We start from the raw sequence: 22,030 nt of genomic DNA, 5'->3' as shown, positions 1-22,030 counted from the left end.
ACAGCTCAAGACATAGCAACTCACAAATCCTAAGAGCAATTCTAGTCATTAATAATATTTTATTCAACACACAAACGGAACACACAAAGTATTTAGCATTTTTAATACTGACCCCCAAATGCGATAATATAACAGTATAATACTATCGCTTATATAAAAGAATATAACTACTATAATACTGCTCCTATGTACAAGAATATAACTACTATAATACTGCTCCCTATGTACAAGAATATAACTACTATAATACTGCTCCTCTGTACAAGAATATAACTACTATAATACTGCTCCTATGTACAAGAATATAACTACTATAATACTACTCCTACGTACAAGAATATAACTACTATAATACTACTCCTATGTACAAGAATATAACTACTATGATACTGCTCCTATGTACAAGAATATAGCTACTATGATACTACCTCCTATGTACAAGAATATAACTACTATAATACTACCTCCTATGTACAAGAATATAACTACTATAAACTACTATAATACTGCTCCTATGTACAAGAATATAACTACTATAATACGGCCCCTATGTACAAGAATATAACTACTATAATACTACTCCTATGTACAAGAATATAACTACTATGATACTACCTCCTATGTACAAGAATATAACTACTATAATACTGCCTCCTATGTACAAGAATATAACTACTATAATACTACTTCTATGTACAAGACTATAACTACTATAATACTACTCCTATATACAAGAATATAACTACTATAATACTGCCCCTATGTACAAGAATATAACTACTATAACATGGCTCCTATGTACAAGAATATAACTACTATAATACTGCTCCTATGTACAAGAATATAACTACTATAATACTACTCCTACGTACAAGAATATAACTACTATAATACTGCTCCTATGTACAAGAATATAACTACTATAATACTGCTCCTATGTACAAGAATATAACTACTATAATACTACTCCTATGTACAAGAATATAACTACTATAATACTGCTCCTATGTACAAGAATATAACTACTATAATACTACTCCTACGTACAAGAATATAACTACTATAATACTACTCCTATGTACAAGAATATAACTACTATAATACTGCTCCTATGTACAAGAATATAACTACTATAATACTACTTCTCTGTACAAGAATATAACTACTATAATACTGCTCCCTATGTACAAGAATATAACTACTATAATACTGCTCCTCTGTACAAGAATATAACTACTATAATACTACTCCTCTGTACAAGAATATAACTACTATAATACTGCTCCTATGTACAAGAATATAACTACTATAATAGTACTCCTACGTACAAGAATATAACTACTATAATACTACTCCTATGTACAAGAATATAACTACTATAATACTGCTCCTATATACAAGAATATAACTACTATAATACTGCTCCTATGTACAAGAATATAACTACTATAATACTGCTCCTATGTACAAGAATATAACTACTATAATACTACTCCTATGTACAAGAATATAACTACTATAATACTGCTCCTATGTACAAGAATATAACTACTATAATACTGCTCCTATGTACAAGAATATAACCACTATGATACTACCTCCTATGTACAAGAATATAACTACTATAATACTACCTCCTATGTACAAGAATATAACTACTATAAACTACTATAATACTGCTCCTATGTACAAGAATATAACTACTATAATACGGCCCCTATGTACAAGAATATAACTACTATAATACTACCGCCTATGTACAAGAATATAACTACTATAATACTGCCTCCTATGTACAAGAATATAACTACTATAATACTACCTCCTATGTACAAGAATATAACTACTATAATACTGCTCCTATGTACAAGAATATAACTACTATAATATGGCTCTTATGTACAAGACTATAATTATTATAAGGGCCCGTTCACACGGAGATTACGGGCGTGCAATCTGGCACGTATATACTTGTCAGAGTTTGCATGCTGAAATCAGATTCCATTCATTTCAATGTCAGGTTACGGGCATATAACGTGCGTAATTTTGCGCATGTAGTTTTGCGGGCGCAAAAAATAGAAACTCGCAGATGTTTAGTCTCCACATGCACACAGCTTTACTCCGGGTTTACATAACAACCCCGCCATTTTTTTTCACTGCTGTATCCCAGCTTTAAAGGGGCAGGGCGCTGTGAATGACACTATTACACAAGGTCACTTACACACAACTTTACTCCAGGTTTCCATAACAAGCAATCACAGGTTTTTCCACTGATATCCAAACTGAGATGAGATGATCACATGACGCTTATAGACCAATGGAAATTTGTAGGTTCTTTAGTCTTGACATACACACAGCTTTACACCAGGTTTCCATAGCAATCATCAACCTATTTAGGACCTGTATTAGTCAATAGCAGTTTGCATGTCCTTAACTATTTAGTCATATGACGTGTATTAGCCTATTTAACTTCATATTTTTCTTACAAGCTTTCCATAACAACAGAGCCATAAATAGACTGTACCTATACTGGTTTGCCATCCTGGATGTCAGCGTTCTTATAAATTGAAACTTCTCACAAACTACATACAAAATTTTCCAGTGCCAATTATTATGGGACCCCCACACAAACAAAAAATTAAATACAGTGGGTACGGAAAGTCTTCAGACCCCTTTAATTATTTCACTCTCCGCTTCATTGCAGCCATTTACTTAAATCAAAGAAGTCCTTTTTATTTCTCATTAATGTACACTCAGCCCCATCTTGACAGAAAAAAAACTGAAATGTAGATATTTTTGTAAATTTATTAAAAAAAGAAAAACTGAAATCTCACATGGCCATAAGTATTCAGACCCTTTGCTCAGTATTGAGTATTTTCCGCTTTTGAGCTTGTACAGCCAGGAGTCTTCTTGATGCAACAAGTTTTTCACATCTGGATTTGGGGATCCTCTGCCATTCTTCCTTGCAGATCCTCTCCAGTTCTGCCAGTTTGGATGATGAAAGTTGGTGGACGCCGTTTTCAGGTCTCTCCAGAGATGCTCAATTGGGTTTAGGTCAGGGCTCTGGCTGGGCCAGTCAAGAATGATCACAGAGTTGTTCCGAAGCCACTCCTTTGTTATTTTAGCTGTGTGCTTAGGGTCATTGTCTTGTTGGAAGGTGAATCTTCAGCCCAGTCTGAGGTCCAGAGCACTGTGGGAGAGGTTTTTTTCCAGGATATCTCTGAACTTGGCCACATTCAGCCTGCCAGTGTCCAGAGATAACTCAGCCTGAGCTGTGAACAAGCAGACAGCGGGGATCCCTGGGCAGCCACAGAACGCCGCTGTCTCCTGCGCTCACGCTCCGCCCGACCCCGCCCACATGCCCGGCCCTGCCCGCAGGCATGCCCAGGCCCCACCCACAAGAAGTGGGTAGTAGATCTTTCGACTTGCTCATGTTATAAAGTAGCTCACATGCTGACAAAGTGTGAGCACCCCTGGACTAGAACCATCTCAAGGAGGTTCAGAAGGAAATGGACAACACGTGAGTTACATATGAGTGTCACAGCAAAGAGTCTGAATACTTATGACCATGTGAAATTTCAGTTTTTCTTTTTTAATAAATTTGCAAAAACATCTACATTTGTTTTTTTTCTGTCAAGATGGGGCTGAGTGTATTAATGAGAAAAAAAATGAACATTTTTGATTTTAGCAAATGGCTGCAATGAAACAAAGAGTGGAAAATTTAAAGGGGCTCTATCAGCAAAATCATACTGATAGAGCCCCACATATGCGTGAATAGCCTTTAAAAAGGCTATTCAGGCACCGTAAATGTTATATTAAACTCCTCCCCCCCCCCCCCCGTTTTAAAATAATAACCTAAAAAAGAATGTGATCTACTTACCGAACGTGCAGGCTGGGCGGGCATTCAGGGTGTGTCTTCATCTTCCTCCACGCCTCCTCTTCTTCCGATGTCCTCCGGTCCCGTCCTCCTCCGGCGCTCGCAAACGGACTTTGATTAAAAAAAATGACCTGGGCGCATGCGCAGTAGCATGCGGCTTCTACTACGGCTACTGCGCATGCGCCCAGGTCTTTTTTTTTTTATCAGTGTCCGTTCAGGAGCGCCGGAGGAGGACAGGACCCGAGGACATCGGAGGAAGAGGAGGCGGGGAGGAAGATGAAGACACACCCTGAATGCCCGCCCAGCGTGCACGATGCGTAAGTAGATCACATTCTTTTTTAGGGTATTATTTTAAAACTGGGGGGTAGTTTAATATAACATTTACGGTGCCTGAATAGCCTTTTTAAAGGCTATTCACGCATATGTGGGGCTCTATCAGTATGATTTTGCTGATAGAGCCCCTTTAAAGGGGTAGAAATACTTTCCGCACCCACTGTATACTTGTGTGACTCTGGGTCCTCCTGCTAGTTGTTATATAGGATGGGATGTAGATGTAGAGATACAGAATTGTATATTTGCTATTCATACATTGTGCCTCAGCCATAATAATCTAATCTGTGTTACCTTGTAGCAGGCACAGAATAGTAATCCACAGATAACAGCTTTTATATCCGTCCATCAGTTTTTCTTTCTTTCACCTCCTGAAACAAAAATATCATCATGATGATGAAGATATTATAGGTCTGATCACACGAAAAATGGACTGAACTCATCTAATATTGTGTAATTGAAATTTGTCGATAAAACAATCTTGTAAAGGCAACCAATATAATATAATATACTATAATATAATGTACCATAGATGTGGTGTTGGTGCAGTACCAGTATCGGCCTATGGACAAGTATGTCGCTGTTTGTAGAATAAAATATTTTTTTATAATTAATATATGTATGCAGAAACACTTGAGCAACTTTTTGAATTCATTATATACATTTATCCTGGAATATATCTTGTTTATATCTTAATTAATTAATATATTTATTTCAGTAATGAATTGTTTATTTTGCTAATTAATTAAGTTATTTATTTTTTTACACATTGTGCCCCCCAATCCACTCATAATAGACCACAGGGGGGTCATTTTAACGTTACCCTTTTTGGCTGATTTTCCCTTTAACTGGGGTTGTTATGTGAGTCATAGTTGCAGGAGGTATACAGTCTCCTAGTATATACTGCAGAGGATATCTGGTTCCTCTAGCCCTTCGTTCACATCTGCATTCGGATTCTATTCGGGGAGTCCACTAGGGGACCCCCCGAACAGAATACCGAATGCAACTGCAAGCAGAGTGCAGTAAAAGCACATGGACTCCATAGACTATAATTGGGTCCGTGTGTTTGCCGCGCGCTGCCTGTTCGAATCATGTGGACAGGAAAGTAGATTGTGAAGTACTTTCCTGTCCATATGATTCGTGCGGAGATCTGGTGGCAAGCACACAGACCCCATTATAGTCTATGGGGTCCATGTGCTTTCACTGGCACACTGCTTGCAGTTGCGTTCAATAGTCCGTTCAGGAGGGGGGTCTTCATGCGGACTCCCCCGACGGAATCCAAACGCAGATGTGAACGAGGCCTAGGACCCAGCAGCATCGGTAGTTCCCCCTGCACCCAGCAATCCCTTGATCACCAGGTGGTGGGGAAGCTGCATCATAGTGGCTGCCATAGCTGTATACATAGAACAAGAGATAAACAGCCACCACCTGGACCTACTGTATATACTCAAGAGAGCAGGTACACAAAAATAATACCCTTTTAATTGAGTCCAGATATAGCAGAGCTGAGTTAGTCATGGAAAACCTCTCCATGATATTACTACACTTTAAATTATACACACAAATGAACAATTTCAGCTCTGCTACATCTCCACATTGGCATCCAGCTTTAAAAACACAAAGAAAAGGTCTGCAGGTTCTCGTCTACGACTCCGCGATGTTTTCGGACCTAAGAAACAGGCGGCAGGGAGTGACCTTCCCAAGATCACAGCCCTGAAACTGGGCCGACATCCAAGGTTTCCAGCGCGGAATCGAAGAGTTCAGAATAATTGGTCATTTTGAGTTAAAACTGCAAAGGTAATGCAGATGGTGGAGGCCGATAGTGGTGAGCGGTGTGCGGAGGACGTCAGCCTGCTAATACTACGGGACAGCAGGGAAGATTATCTGCGCAACTTTGCTTAGTCCCTTAAAGGGCAACTCCGGTCAGGTGTCAAAATGCTGCCGTGTGCTCAGATTTGTATTCATACCACTAGGGGGCAGCATTCTAATAGATAGGGCCGGTATTATGTAGAGGATTCGTGAAACTAAGGTCAAGTTCACATCCACATTGGAGTCTCGGTGGGAGTAGGAGTCAGCCGCGGAGTCCTGTATGGAGGATTTTTCTTTCCACTGGTTTTATACTGAAATACTGATCTGAATGACGGAGACACCAACTCTAGTGTGAACCAGGAGTTAAAGGGGTTGTTCCAAGGATCCTATCTATACTGCTAGTTTATGTGGATTTAAGACTTTTCCTAAATGCATTGCTTTATCAAAACTGCTTTGTTTGACCGCTATCTTAATTTATTCACTTCATTGTTTACACTCCGTTTCTATGGCCCTTGGGATTATCTGCTCATTTGTCAAGTGATGTAGCTGCCTGCTCTCAGGGGGGAGGGAGGGGCTGGGAGAAGCTCTGAGCTGTTTGTGTCTTTTAAGTAGCAAAGCTTCTCAGATAGGCGAGGTGAGAGCTCTGAGATTTCTGAGCTGTTATCAGTCAGTTTAATTGAATTTGGCTGATAAGGTCTGAGATAAGGAGTCTGTTACCTCTGTATGTAATGCAAACTGACTCAAATCCAGCTCTGCTGCATCAGCTTCACACTGTGGTAATTCATTTACAACCAATCCCATGCAAGTAAAACCCCGACCACCAATGTGTCGAGAAAAGCAGGAAGTGAAGAGAGCATAATAGCCTGCAGGTTAGTGAACAAACGTCATGGGAATACCCCTTTAAGTTGATTGATCTTTAACCACTTCTGGACCGGCCATTTTACCTGGTTTAGGACTGGACATATTTTCAGGGCTATTTGTTTTACTTTTTAAATATCTTTTGGCTTTTTTTGTTACATTTGTTTTATACATTGTGCCCTCCATAATAGACCTTTCTGGAGCATTTTAATCTCATTTTTTGGGGGGCTTTTTCCTGTAACTTGGGCTGATAGATTAGTTTCAGTTACAGAAGGAATACATCTTTCTGAAATACACTGGAGAGTATACCTCTAGGACCCAGGAGCTCACAATGTTCCCTGGCCCCCTGGGGTTATGGTACCACTGGTTCATGTGGGAAGCCACATCATGGCAGCTCCCATAGTTATGTGCTGTGTGCACAGTGATCGGGAAGGCTTGGACCGTAATAAACCATCCCTGCCTGTGAGAGGTCTGGCTGCAAGGATCAGTTGAAGAGGATCTTTCACCACCTCCACAAACTCCAAGTCATTGCAGCCTTCAAAAGTGCCACTTCCATGATTCCAGCGCAGTTGGAATTTTTTCTCTAGCCCCCACCATTCTTGAGCAATCAGTCCTGTAAGTCTCAGCACAATTATTCTCTCTACTGCCGGGAAGGCGGTCCTAAGCTGGAGCAGAAAGTCAAGGACCGCCCATCTGGAGGCAGAGAGCATAATTGTGCTAAAGCTTACAGCCCTAATAGCTCATGAATGGTGTGGGCTAGAGAAAAAATTCCAAATGCGTTGGAATCAGTAGAGTAGCACCTATTGAAGGCTGCAAAGAATTGGAGTTGGTGAAGGTGGTAAATAATGCTCTTTAACAGGGACCACACTTTTGGGCAGTAAATATACATATAGCTATTGGCACTTCTCTTCCCCCAGTACCCATAAGGCATAATGAGAAGGATTAGAATATAATCAAAAGTTACTTTACGCTCCTCTTGTGTTTGCTATGTAGAGATGTAGCAGAGCTGAGTTACCTCCCGACCCTTCTGGATTCAGTGGGACAGTCCCAGATTTCTGGTGCTGTCCTGGATGTTTTTCCAATTGACTCTAAGAACCTAAGTGTATTTTCTTAAAGGGTATGTCCTTTGTTGCACCATTATTTTTTTATTGTTCATCCTGCGCATCTTGGCCTGCTGAGAAGGGGAAGCTACTGAAGTTGTAGGATTCCACAGAAACAGTGCCACTCTTGCCCATGGGCTACGTCTGGTATTACAGTGTATTCACATCAGTGGTACTGAACTGCAATACAGACACAGAATGCAGATGTTTAGCCTATGGTAGATATGAGACGGCACTTGTCTGCAGGCTGTAGCTCCAGTGAGCCTTCCTGACCCATAGCACCTCTAGACAAGTTCCTACAGCAGTATCTTGAGGTTAGCAATGCTCAAGACATCCATATAAGATAGTGGACAGAGAAGTGGGGCCGAGAAGCCTTGAGGAAAGGGCTGAAGTATGTTCTCTAGTCCACTGTTTCTGCAAGAGGAAACCTTAAAAAAAAAAAAAAAAACTAAAACCTTGCAATATTTTCTATCTCTTCTTTTGACGCTCAATCTAAGAGTCTAAGCTACAAGCCCAAGGCAGTTACAGCTGGCCATACGTCTTCAGCAGTGTATAATACACAACGCTGTGTGTTTTCCTGTTTTGCTTCGGAAAATCGCTCCATAATGAAGGTTTAAATATTTAATAACCCCTGTCATTACAAAAATAGATTCTTCCCCCCTATAGGCAGTATACATATAAAGCACAGCCAGAAATGTCGTGTGGTATCTGCAGATTTTGAGTCATATTCTTGCAAATGTTACTTTTTACTTTATTATTGTTGAGTGGGTGAGCTGATTCTGGTATGGAAATAAAAAGTAGCTGCTCCTCCTCCCCTCTCACAGCATCTCCATCTCACACACAGCACTAGGAGGACAAAACTGCAGCTACATTCTCCCTTCCTTTATTACTGCTAAGTGAGTGGTCTCTCCTTGTATGAAGTGGGACTTGTTATGTGTCCTGAGGGACCGATCTATTAACCCAGAGAGTAAATTGTAATATTTATGAATCATGTATCCCTTTATACTGATTCTATCTATCTGCAGGGCTGGGGTGATATGCTGGTTCTGGTGACACTAACCTATCTATCTGCAGGGTTGGGGTGATATGCTGGTTCTGGTGACACTAACCTATCTATCTGCATGGCTGGGGTGATATGCTCATTCTGGTGATAGTAACCTATCTATCTGCAGGGCTGGGGGGATATGCTGGTTCTGGTGACAGTAACCTATCTATCTGCAGGACTGGGGTGATATGCTGGTTCTGGTGACAGTAACCTATCTATCTGCAGGACTGGGGTGATATGCTGGGTCTGGTGACAGTAACCTATCTATCTGCAGGGCTGGGGTGATATGCTGGGTCTGGTGACAGTAACCTATCTATCTGCAGGACTGGGGTGATATGCTGGTTCTGGTGATAGTAACCTATCTATCTGCAGGGCTGGGGGATATGCTGGTTCTGGTGACAGTAACCTATCTATATGCGGGGCTGGGGGGATATGCTGGTTCTGGTGACAGTAACCTATCTATCTGCAGGACTGGGGTGATATGCTGGTTCTGGTGACAGTAACCTATCTATCTGCAGGGCTGGGGTGATATGCTGGGTCTGGTGACAGTAACCTATCTGCAGGACTGGGGTGATATGCTGGTTCTGGTGACAGTAACCTATCTATCTGCAGGGCTGGGGTGATATGCTGGGTCTGGTGACAGTAACCTATCTATCTGCAGGACTGGGGTGATATGCTGGTTCTGGTGACAGTAACCTATCTATCTGCAGGGCTGGGGTGATATACTGGTTCTGGTGACACTAACCTATCTATCTGCAGGGCTGGGGGGATATGCTGGTTCTGGTGACAGTAACCTATCTATCTGCAGGACTGGGGTGATATGCTGGTTCTGGTGACACTAACAACTGCAACCCCAGATTTCTGAAAAACTTCTGCAAGAACTGCACTGCCGTTGCCACCTGCTAAGGCTGTGTTCACGTGTTGCAATCAGGTAATTACCGAGGGCCCTTACTGACCACCAGGGAAATTACTGGTAACTGATTTAAGGTTACACAGGTCAAAAAAGGGTAGAAAAAAATGCCATGGAAAAAACGTAATGAAAACATGGCGCTTTTTTTTTCCAATAGAGTTTTTCTTCCAGTTTTCTACTGCGTTTTTTCCTCTCCATTAAATCTGTGGGGAAACACTGGAGATTTTGCAACTAAATTTACCACGCTGCAATTTTATTAAATGCCCCAAAGTGTTAGGTATTTTTTGCCAGTAATTTGTGATGGAGGAGCCCGAAATCTCATGCTGTAAATGCTTCATTTTCTTCTGCAATAACCTAAAAAGCTTCATTGTGTCCCCGGCACAAGTCTATTCAGATGATCATGATGCAAAATGGCCATAAAAGATGGGGTAAAGTATACGGGTATTTTATATAGGGCAGAGGGGCAGACATAGGACGTGTCATGTGAATTGGCCATTTGCAATGAATTGCTTTCGATGCAGCCGCGTCATTGTAACGATTATCCGGCGTTGTCTGATAGTACTTGGGTAGAAACATTCAGGTATTCGCTGCTCATGTATCCATGTAAGTAAAAACACAACATTTTCCATTGTCATATACATTAGTGCAAGGGATATGAAGATCGGTGGAATCTGGGAGTGGGACTATAGCGCCACCTGGTGGTAAAGTGAGGAACAGCAGCCAAAATATCCTGGATTATAACTATAATCTATATGAGAAGCAGGTCCAGATATTAAATCCAAACAATCCGAATGTATAACGCCAGCCTGTTAAATAAGGGAATATTGACGTCAGTTGTATACGGGCGCGTGGGCACACTCATATATATTGTCCATACTGCAGTGATCTTGAGGTCTTGACTCCAGGACTTACCTTAATGGAGAAAAATTGCATTTGTGCTACTTTCTTACAGGTTTCATATTTACGGCGTTCACTCTGCAGCCAAAATGACCTGTCACCTGTATTCTACGTTTCGGTACAATTCCGGGGACACCAAATTTATATGGTTTTATTTACACTTTAAGGCTGCATTCACACTGAGTAACGCTGGCGTTTTTTGTGCTTATTTTTGCACATAGCGCCACGTTAACGCCGTGTATACGCCGCGTTAACGCCGGTCAACCGCAAAATAGCGCAGCGTTAACGCGGTGCTACGCGGCATTAACGCGGCGCTATGTGCAAAAATAAGCACAAAAAACGCCAGCGTTACTCAGTGTGAATGCAGCCTAACCCCTTAACAAAAATCTAAAATTTAACAAAAAATTTTTTTTTCTAAAATTTGCCATATTCTGACCCAAGGAGCCATAGGCTTCATTCTTCTACATAGTCTAGTAGGATATGCTAGACTTCTGGCTTAATCCGAACCATTGGGGATATTGTACGTAGCAGAAACGGCCAGGTCACATGACACCAATTTGTGACGGCGTCTATATATATTTTACTGCCTGCAATAAATGGTAACAGTTTCGGCAGGATCATATAATGTCTCATTTTATTGATGTCATAACTTCCTACATTGACATTTATGGCCGGCCACAGCTTACAATGTGCGGTCAATATCCTGAAGCTCTTTGGCTAAAGAGTCAATGGACATCATGCGATGGATGAAGGAATTAATCACCTCCTAGATTTCACTTTTAACAGCCCCCCCATAACTGTTGCAGTTCCTGCCCCCTAATACCAGGGGGGTATCAGTATTAACCCTTGAGCCATGTCCTATCTTTGTCCTCCCGTCTTCTTAGCACACCCTAGCTTAATCTGCAGAAGTGGGCCATGACTTTTGACCTGTTGGAATTCCAGAAATCTTTGAAAATTTTTGATAATTTGAAGGATTCCGTAATAAACAAAAACTACAAATACACGCCAATCCTCACCCGCTTCTAATAGTCCTAATGGTAGGTGACGATAAAGTGTTTGCTATATGATGTGTGATAATGATAATAACTCAATAGTGCGAGTCTATAAATAGTTCTCACGAGCAGGAAGTACAAGAAGTGCAATATCCAACAATAGTCACCACGTATATGGGAGCATAACATGGTCAGGAGCAAACAAAGTGACGGTATAATAGTAACTGTAGGAGTGTACGAAGTATAAAGATTGGCTATCAAAATATTACTGCATCACACATGAAAGTATTATTACTATTGGGGCACTATTCTAATGGGGGCACTAAGGAGGGCACCACTATTAATAGGGGCACTTTGGAGGGCACCGCTACTAATAGGGGCACTATGGAGGGCACCACTACTAATAGGGGCACTTTGGAGGGCACCACTACTAATAGGGGCACTATGGAGGGCACCGCTACTAATAGGGGCACTATGGAGGGCGCCACTACTAATAGGGGCACTATGGAGGGCACCACTACTAATAGGGGCACTATGGAGGGCACCGCTACTAATAAGGGCACGATGGAGGGCACCTCTATTAATAGGGGCACTATGGAGGGCACTGCTACTAATAGGGGCACTATGGAGAAAACCGTTACTGATAGGGGCACTATGGAGGGCACTGCTACTAATAGGGGCACTATGGAGAGCACCGCTACTGATAGGGGCACTATGAGAGCACCACTACTAATAGGGGCACTATGGAGGGCACCACTACTGATAGGGGCACTATGGAGGGCCCCACTACTAATGGGGGCACTATGGAGGGCTCTGCTACTAATGGGGACACTAAGGGGGGCACCGCTATTAATAGGGGCACTATGGAGGGCACCGCTACTAATAGAGGCACTATGGAGGGCACCACTACTAATGGGGGCACTATGGCGAGCACCGCTACTAATAGGGGCACTATGGCGAGCACCGCTACTAATAGGGGCACTATGGAGAGCACCGCTACTAATAGGGGCACTATGGAGGGCACCGCTACTAATAGGGGCACTATGGAGAGCACCGCTACTAATAGGGGCACTATGGAGAGCACCGCTACTAATAGGGGCACTATGGAGAACACCGCTACTAATAGGGGCACTATGGAGGGCACCACTACTAATAGGGGCACTATGGCGAGCACCGCTACTAATAGGGGCACTATGGAGAGCACCGCTACTAATAGGGGCACTATGGAGAGCACCGCTACTAATAGGGGCACTATGGAGAGCACCGCTACTAATAGGGGCACTATGGAGAGCACCGCTACTAATAGGGGCACTATGGAGAGCACCGCTACTAATAGGGGCACTATGGCGAGCACCGCTACTAATAGGGGCACTATGGAGGGCACCGCTACTAATAGGGGCACTATGGAGAGCACATCTACTAATAGGGGCACTAAGGAGGACACTGCTACTAATGGGGGCACTAAGGAGGGCACTGCTACTAATGAGGACACTAAGCAGGGCACCGCTACTAATGGGGGCACACTATAGGAGCATTATTACTACTGAGGGCACCATGGAGGACACTATGACTAATTTGGTCACACTGTGGGAACATTATTAAATTTGGGGCTCTATAGAGGGCACTATTACCATTGAGACCACACTGTTGGAGCACAATTACTATTGGGGGCACACTTAGGAGCAATGGTACTATTGAGTACTATGGGGGTAACAATTACTAATGAGAGCACAGTCTGGAAATATTATTAATATTGGGGTACTTTGGGGGGCAATATTACTAATGGGGGCACACTGTGGGAGCATTATTATTATTGGGGTCATTACAAAGGGCAGTATTACTTATGAGAGCACACTGTGAGAGGGCTATTACTATTGAAGGCTCTTTGGAGGGCACTTTTAGTAATAGGGCACGTTGGGGAGCATTATTCCTATTGCTGGCATAGTGGATGGCAGTATTACTAATGGTGGCAATCTGGGGGGGTGTTATTACTATTGGGGACACTATGGGTGTTTCTATTATTGTCAGATACACTTGTTACTGTAGGAGGCGCTACAACTACAACTAATTGCGATGGGGTAAGCTTCTGTGGGGCATTCATTATGATGGGGTGCTTCATTGGGACTATACATATGGCACTATAATTACTGCAGTACAGTATTTAGGGGCACTGGGCACGCCAACAGTATTAGGGGTGAATGATGAAGAAATGATGGATATGGAAAGAACCTTAGAGGTCTGTGTGACAAACTCTACTGAGACAAGTCACGGCTGGAAGAAGTCATCATGGTGGTCTGGACTGAATGGGGATGATGAGGAAAGAAGAGATGTCACCTGTAGTCCGTGGATGTTACGGTATAAGTAAGGATTCTTCCTGTGACTACATCTTATCGGTACTGTTGTCTTTGCATAGGTGGCGAGATTTTGGTACACTTGCATTGAGGTTTGGGCCCCAGAGGGGAGATATTCCTGGTGGTCCCGAAAAAACTTGGGTTAACCATGCAGAGCCTACAATATCCAATTCCCGATGACATGCCTGTACGTTGAAGCCATATATAAAATAGATGTATGTGATATTCCTTCCTACTTATTAAAGCTTCTTATTACACGTTATATCATCATCATCATCATCACAGATATTAACATTTGTGACATTTATTATATGGAATCACATTAAGACACGATAAAATATGTATAAGAAGTCTATATAGTCTATGGGGAAGTGAATAGTTTATTACCTTATAGTCCGGTATTGGGAATCGTTTCTTTCCATATAGAGGAGTGCAGTCTGTACATTATATCCATACATGTGTACCCTATGGCTCCTCTTATGCCGCCATGTACAGGTGTGGGCACATTAGTCGCTGACACCTTGGGCATTAATTCCTCCTTGTTCTTAATGTCAGGTCAGCAATGTGAAGGGCTGTGTCCCTGACTAATGGTGCTGGCGGTTTCGCTGATAAGAGTGGGGTAGAGTCCACATGTCACCACGCCGTGCACTGACAATCATTAACCCAGGCCCTATTCACTTAGTAGGACCTGACAAATCCATCTCACAAGGACCATGAACTTGGAGTGGAGCCGCAACGCTGGGAGTTACAGGTCACGGTGCTGCGATGGACTGATCCCCTTCCTCGTGGGCTACTTTTTACCACCACTGGGCCCATCACTAACCCTCTGGGACATGACCGCAGCCACTTTAGGATTACAATGTGTTCTACATTTTGCACATCTGAAGTCCCGCAGCTTCAGGATCTTTGGGTTGTTTTTAGTTATTTTTCACTTTGTTCTGGTACCTTGAAACCATCAGCAAGCTGCTGTTGATGTCTGACTTTCTGATCACTTTTCTTATTATTACTAGGGGAGAAGCGAGGTGGTCAAAATACATTAGATAGATACAGACCACTGAACAGCCCATCTATAGAGATACAGACCACTGAACAGCCCATCTATAGAGATACAGACCACAGAACAGTCCATCTATAGAGATACAGACCACAGAACAGTCCATCTATAGAGATACAGACCACAGAACAGTCCATCTATAGAGATACAGACCACAGAACAGCCCATCTATAGAGATACAGACCACTGAACAGCCCATCTATAGAGATACAGACCACAGAACAGCCCATCTATAGAGATACAGACCACAGAATAGCCCATCTATAGAGATACAGACCACTGAACAGCCCATCTATAGAGATACAGACCACAGAACAGTCCATCTATAGAGATACAGATCACAGAACAGCCCATCTATAGAGATACAGACCACTGAACAGCCCATCTATAGAGATACAGACCACAGAACAGTCCATCTATAGAGATACAGACCACAGAACAGTCCATCTATAGAGATACAGACCACAGAATAGCCCATCTATAAAGATACAGACCACTGAACAGTCCATCTATAGAGATACAGACCACTGAACAGCCCATCTATAGAGATACAGACCACCAAACAGTCCATCTATAGAGATACAGACCACAGAACAGCCCATCTATAGATACAGACCACAGAACAGCCCATCTATAGAGATACAGACCACTGAACAGTCCATCTATAGAGATACAGACCACAGAACAGTCCATCTATAGAGATACAGACCACAGAACAGTCCATCTATAGAGATACAGACCACAGAACAGTCCATCTATAGAGATACAGACCACAGAACAGCCCATCTATAGATACAGACCACTGAACAGCCCATCTATAGAGATACAGACCACTGAACAGTCCATCTATAGAGATACAGACCACAGAACAGTCCATCTATAGAGATACAGACCACAGAACAGTCCATCTATAGAGATACAGACCACAGAACAGTCCATCTATAGAGATACAGACCACAGAACAGCCCATCTATAGAGATACAGACCACAGAACAGCCCATCTATAGATACAGACCACAGAACAGCCCATCTATAGATACAGACCACTGAACAGCCCATCTATAGAGATACAGACCACTGAACAGTCCATCTATAGAGATACAGACCACAGAACAGTCCATCTATAGAGATACAGACCACAGAACAGCCCATCTATAGAGATACAGACCACAGAACAGTCCATCTATAGAGATACAGACCACAGAACAGTCCATCTATAGAGATACAGACCACAGAACAGCCCATCTATAGAGATACAGACCACAGAACAGCCCATCTATAGATACAGACCACTGAACAGCCCATCTATAGAGATACAGACCACTGAACAGTCCATCTATAGAGATACAGACCACAGAACAGTCCATCTATAGAGATACAGACCACAGAACAGCCCATCTATAGAGATACAGACCACAGAACAGTCCATCTATAGAGATACAGACCACAGAACAGTCCATCTATAGAGATACAGACCACAGAATAGCCCATCTATAGATACAGAACACTGAACAGCCCATCTATAGAGATACAGACCACAGAATAGCCCATCTATAGAGATACAGACCACTGAACAGCCCATCTATAGAGATACAGACCACTGAACAGCCCATCTATAGAGATACAGACCACAGAACAGCCCATCTATAGAGATACAGACCACAGAACAGTCCATCTATAGAGATACAGACCACAGAACAGTCCATCTATAGAGATACAGACCACAGAACAGTCCATCTATAGAGATACAGACCACAGAACAGCCCATCTATAGAGATACAGACCACAGAACAGTCCATCTATAGAGATACAGACCACAGAATAGCCCATCTATAGAGATACAGACCACAGAACAGCCCATCTATAGAGATACAGACCACAGAATAGCCCATCTATAGATACAGAACACTGAACAGCCCATCTATAGAGATACAGACCACAGAATAGCCCATCTATAGAGATACAGACCACTGAACAGCCCATCTATAGAGATACAGACCACTGAACAGCCCATCTATAGAGATACAGACCACAGAACAGCCCATCTATAGAGATACAGACCACAGAATAGCCCATCTATAGATACAGAACACTGAACAGCCCATCTATAGAGATACAGACCACTGAACAGTCCATCTATAGAGATACAGACCACAGAACAGTCCATCTATAGAGCTACAGACCACAGAACAGCCCATCTATAGAGATACAGACCACAGAACAGTCCATCTATAGAGATACAGACCACAGAATAGCCCATCTATAGAGATACAGACCACAGAACAGCCCATCTATAGAGATACAGACCACAGAATAGCCCATCTATAGATACAGAACACTGAACAGCCCATCTATAGAGATACAGACCACAGAATAGCCCATCTATAGAGATACAGACCACTGAACAGCCCATCTATAGAGATACAGACCACTGAACAGCCCATCTATAGAGATACAGACCACAGAACAGCCCATCTATAGAGATACAGACCACAGAATAGCCCATCTATAGATACAGAACACTGAACAGCCCATCTATAGAGATACAGACCACTGAACAGTCCATCTATAGAGATACAGACCACAGAACAGTCCATCTATAGAGATACAGACCACTGAACAGTCCATCTATAGAGATACAGACCACAGAACAGTCCATCTATAGAGATACAGACCACAGAACAGTCCATCTATAGAGATACAGACCACAGAATAGCCCATCTATAGATACAGAACACTGAACAGCCCATCTATAGAGATACAGACCACAGAATAGCCCATCTATAGAGATACAGACCACAGAACAGTCCATCTATAGAGATACAGACCACAGAATAGCCCATCTATAGATACAGAACACTGAACAGCCCATCTATAGAGATACAGACCACTGAACAGTCCATCTATAGAGATACAGACCACAGAACAGTCCATCTATAGAGATACAGACCACTGAACAGTCCATCTATAGAGATACAGACCACAGAACAGTCCATCTATAGAGATACAGACCACAGAACAGTCCATCTATAGAGATACAGACCACAGAATAGCCCATCTATAGATACAGAACACTGAACAGCCCATCTATAGAGATACAGACCACAGAATAGCCCATCTATAGAGATACAGACCACAGAACAGCCCATCTATAGAGATACAGACCACAGAACAGTCCATCTATAGAGATACAGACCACTGAACAGCCCATCTATAGAGATACAGACCACAGAACAGCCCATCTATAGAGATACAGACCACAGAACAGCCCATCTATAGAGATACAGACCACAGAACAGTCCATCTATAGAGATACAGACCACAGAATAGCCCATCTATAGAGATACAGAGCACAGAACAGCCCATCTATAGAGATACAGACCACAGAACAGTCCATCTATAGAGATACAGACCACAGAACAGTCCATCTATAGATACAGAACACTGAACAGCCCATCTATAGAGATACAGACCACAGAACAGCCCATTATTAGATTTTTAGCATTTATAGGGTCACCGAGGTCAGATGAGACCTACAGAAGGTGCCGACTATATAATGTTATCTATAGCTGAATTTTCTCTTGTTGTCTCTGTTCACACTTTTTTATTTTATTTTAATGTGTTTTTCAACCCCACATCAGGACCAGAATCTTCCATTGTTTATACCATCTTATATGGAGGTTTCCCCTTTAGGCTGTATTCACACAGAGTAATGGCAGGCGTTTTTTGTGTGCTTTTTATACATAGCACCACGTTAACGCCGCGTAGCGCCGCGATAACGCCGCGTGTACGCTGCGCTATTTTGCGGTGGCGTTGCCCGGCGTTAACGCGGCGCTATGTGCAAAAAACATACAAAAACACCTGGCGTTACTCTGTGTGAATACAGCCTAAAACTAATTTTTAGAAAAATCTGTGTTGTTGACCAGGGCAGAACTATCAGGCGCTGCTGCCTTTGCCGGGGTATTTTTACAGCCTTTGGGTTTTTCAAGTACTTGGAGACCTCATCTGAGCAAAATGAGTTAAGGTAATAACTTCTCTGTGTTGCCATTAGGGGAGCCAGCGTGCTGCTTACTGATTTACTGTTGAGTTTGCTGGTAGCGGAGTAAATCTCTGTGCAATGAGCGCCTCCTAGTGGTGAAACAGAAAATGGATCTCTTTCATCCTTAAAGGGATCTTACCACTCACACACAATTTTTTCTTGGTACCACGTCGGAATAGCCTTAAGAAAGGCAATTCTTCTCCTACCTTTCAATGTCTTCTCCACGCCGCCATTCGCCCACAATCCCGGTTTCTTTTGGTATGCAAATTAGCTCTCGCAGCAATGGGGGCAGGCCCCAGCGCTCAAACAGCACTGGGGGCGTCCCCAATGCTGCGAGAGAACTCTCTTCAGTGCCGCCTCCATCTTCGTCAGCAGCGTCCTCTTCAGCCTCTTCTTCCGGCGGTGGCTTGTAACTTCTAGGCCTCAGGCAGAGCAGACTGCGCATGCCCACAGGCCACAAGAAAATGGGCGCTTGCACAGTATTCCTCACCAGTTCTCACAGTAATGTGCAACAACTACACCCCAATGAGGTTGTGTCCATAATACCATCACCGTGATATGAAATAGTTATAGGCAGCAGGGACAAGGAGAGGTTTTATAGATCCTAAAATTTTAATGTACATATATTACATATCATTACTCCTTAGGAGAGGGAAGATACTTCAAACATTGCATTAACATATATAAATATACTAGAGGGATGACCCGGCTTCGCACGGGTATATTACATCTTATGTTTATGTAGTGGCCCCATAAGAAATGTCCAATTTTGCACTGGTGTATTTTGTGTGTGGTTTCTGTGTATGTCCATAAGCGTCATGTGATTATGTGTATCTCATTTTGGATATCAGTGAAAAACCTGTGATCAGTTCTTATGGATACCTGGAGTAAAGCTGTATCTAATCCTTCCCCGTGTAGTACTGTGTTTAGACACAAATATCTAATCCTTGTTGGTGTGGTACTGTGTGCAGATGCACATATCTAATCCTCCGGCATGTGGTACTGTGTGCAGATGTGTGTATGTAATCCTCCCCCGTGTGGCATTGTGTGAAGAGGCACGTATCTAATCCTCCGGTAAATGAAACTGTGTGCAGCCGTGCATATCTAATCTTACGGCATGTGGTACTATGTTTAAACGCGTGTATCTAATCCTCTGGCGTGAGGTACTGTGTGCAGATGCGCGTATCTAATCCTGCCCCGTGTGGTACTGTGTGCTGAGACGCGTATCTAATTATCTGGCATGTGGTACTGTGTGCAGAGGCATGTATCTAATCCTCCAAAGTGTGGTACTGTGTTCAGACGCACGTATCCTCCCATGTGGTATTGTGTGAAGAGGCGCGTATCTAATCCTACGACGTGTGGAACTGTGTGTAGACGCGCATATCTAATCCTACAGCATGTGGTACTGTATGCAGACGTGCTTATCTAATCCTCCCCGTGTGGTACTGTGTGCTTAAACGCGTATCTAATTCTCTGGCTTGTGGTACTGTGTGCAGGGGCATGTATCTAATCCTCCAAAGTGTGGTACTGTGTGCAGACACACGTATCTAATCCTCCTCTGTGTGGTATTGTGTGAAGAGACACGTATCTAATCCTGTGGCATGTGGTACTGTGTGCAGACGCGCGTATCTAATCCTCCCCGTGTGGTACTGTGTGCTTAGATGCATATATAATTCTCTGGCTTGTGGTACTGTGTGCAGACACACGTATCTAATCCTCCCCTGTGTGGTATTGTGCGAAGAGGCACGTATCTAATCCTGCGGCGTGTGGAACTGTGTGTAGACACGCGTATCTAATTCTACGGCATGTATTACTGTGTGCAGACATGCGTATCTAATCCTCTGGCGTGTGGTACGGTGTGCAGATGCGCATATCTAATTCTCCCCTATGTGGTACTGTGTGCTGAGACGCGTATCTAATTCTCTGGCTTGTGGTACTGTGTGCCGAGGCATGTATCTAATCCTCCCCTGTGTGGTATTGTGTGAAGAGGCACGTATCTAATCCTACAGCATGTGGTACTGTGTGCAGACGCGTGTATCTAATCCTCTGGCGTGTGGTACTGTGTGCAGACGCGCGTATCTAATCCTCCCTGTGTGGTACTGTGTGCTGAGACTCGTATCTAATTCTCTGGCTTGTGGTACTGTGTGCCGAGGCATGTATCTAATCCTCCAAAGTGTGGTACTGTATGCAGACACACGTATCTAATCCTCCCCTGTGTGGTATCGTGTGAAGAGCCACGCATCTAATCCTACGGCGTGTGGAACTATGTGTAGACGCGTGTATCTAATCCTACAGCATGTGGTACTGTGTGCAGATGCGCGTATCTAATCCTCTGGCGTGTGGTACTGTGTGCAGATGCGCATATCTAATCCTCTGGCATGTGTTACTGTGTGCAGATGCGCGTATCTAATCCTCCCCTGTGTGGTACTGTGTGCAGATGCACATATCTAATCCTCTGGCATGTGGTACTGTGTGCAGATGCGCGTATCTAATCCTCCCCCGTGTGGTACTGTGTGCTGAGACGTGTATCTAATTCTCTGGCTTGTGGTACTGTGTGCAGAGGCATGTATCTAATCCTCCAAAGTGTGGTACTGTGTGCAGACACACGTATCTAATCCTCCCCTGTGTGGTATTGTGTGAAGAGGCACGTATCTAATCCTCTGGCGTTTGGTACTGTGTGTAGATGCACGTATCTAATCCTACGGCATGTGGTACTGTGTGCAGATGTGCATATCTTATGATCTGGTGTGTGGAACTGTGTGCAGATG

At 43.1% G+C, this 22,030-nt stretch overlaps 1 protein-coding gene across 1 annotated transcript in view; it reads right to left on the bottom strand.

Annotated features, from left to right (window-relative positions):
* IGSF5 (immunoglobulin superfamily member 5) overlaps window positions 1–14,717 on the bottom strand; it is a 36,579-nt gene extending 21,862 nt beyond the window's left edge. The window contains exons 1-2 of the mRNA XM_075263544.1: window positions 14,557–14,717; window positions 4,502–4,578 (exon numbers count right to left, since the gene is read on the bottom strand). Of these exons, the coding sequence (XP_075119645.1) occupies window positions 4,502–4,556 (55 nt within the window). The 5' untranslated portion in view covers window positions 4,557–4,578; window positions 14,557–14,717. The remainder of the gene's footprint in view (window positions 1–4,501; window positions 4,579–14,556) is intronic.
* Window positions 14,718–22,030: the final 7,313 nt, after the last annotated feature.

Source organism: Leptodactylus fuscus, chromosome 2 (genome assembly GCF_031893055.1).
Source record: "Leptodactylus fuscus isolate aLepFus1 chromosome 2, aLepFus1.hap2, whole genome shotgun sequence".
Taxonomy (NCBI): domain Eukaryota; kingdom Metazoa; phylum Chordata; class Amphibia; order Anura; family Leptodactylidae; genus Leptodactylus; species Leptodactylus fuscus.
Note: the sequence above shows the minus strand (reverse complement) of the source record. Positions and strands in the feature narration are given on the sequence as shown.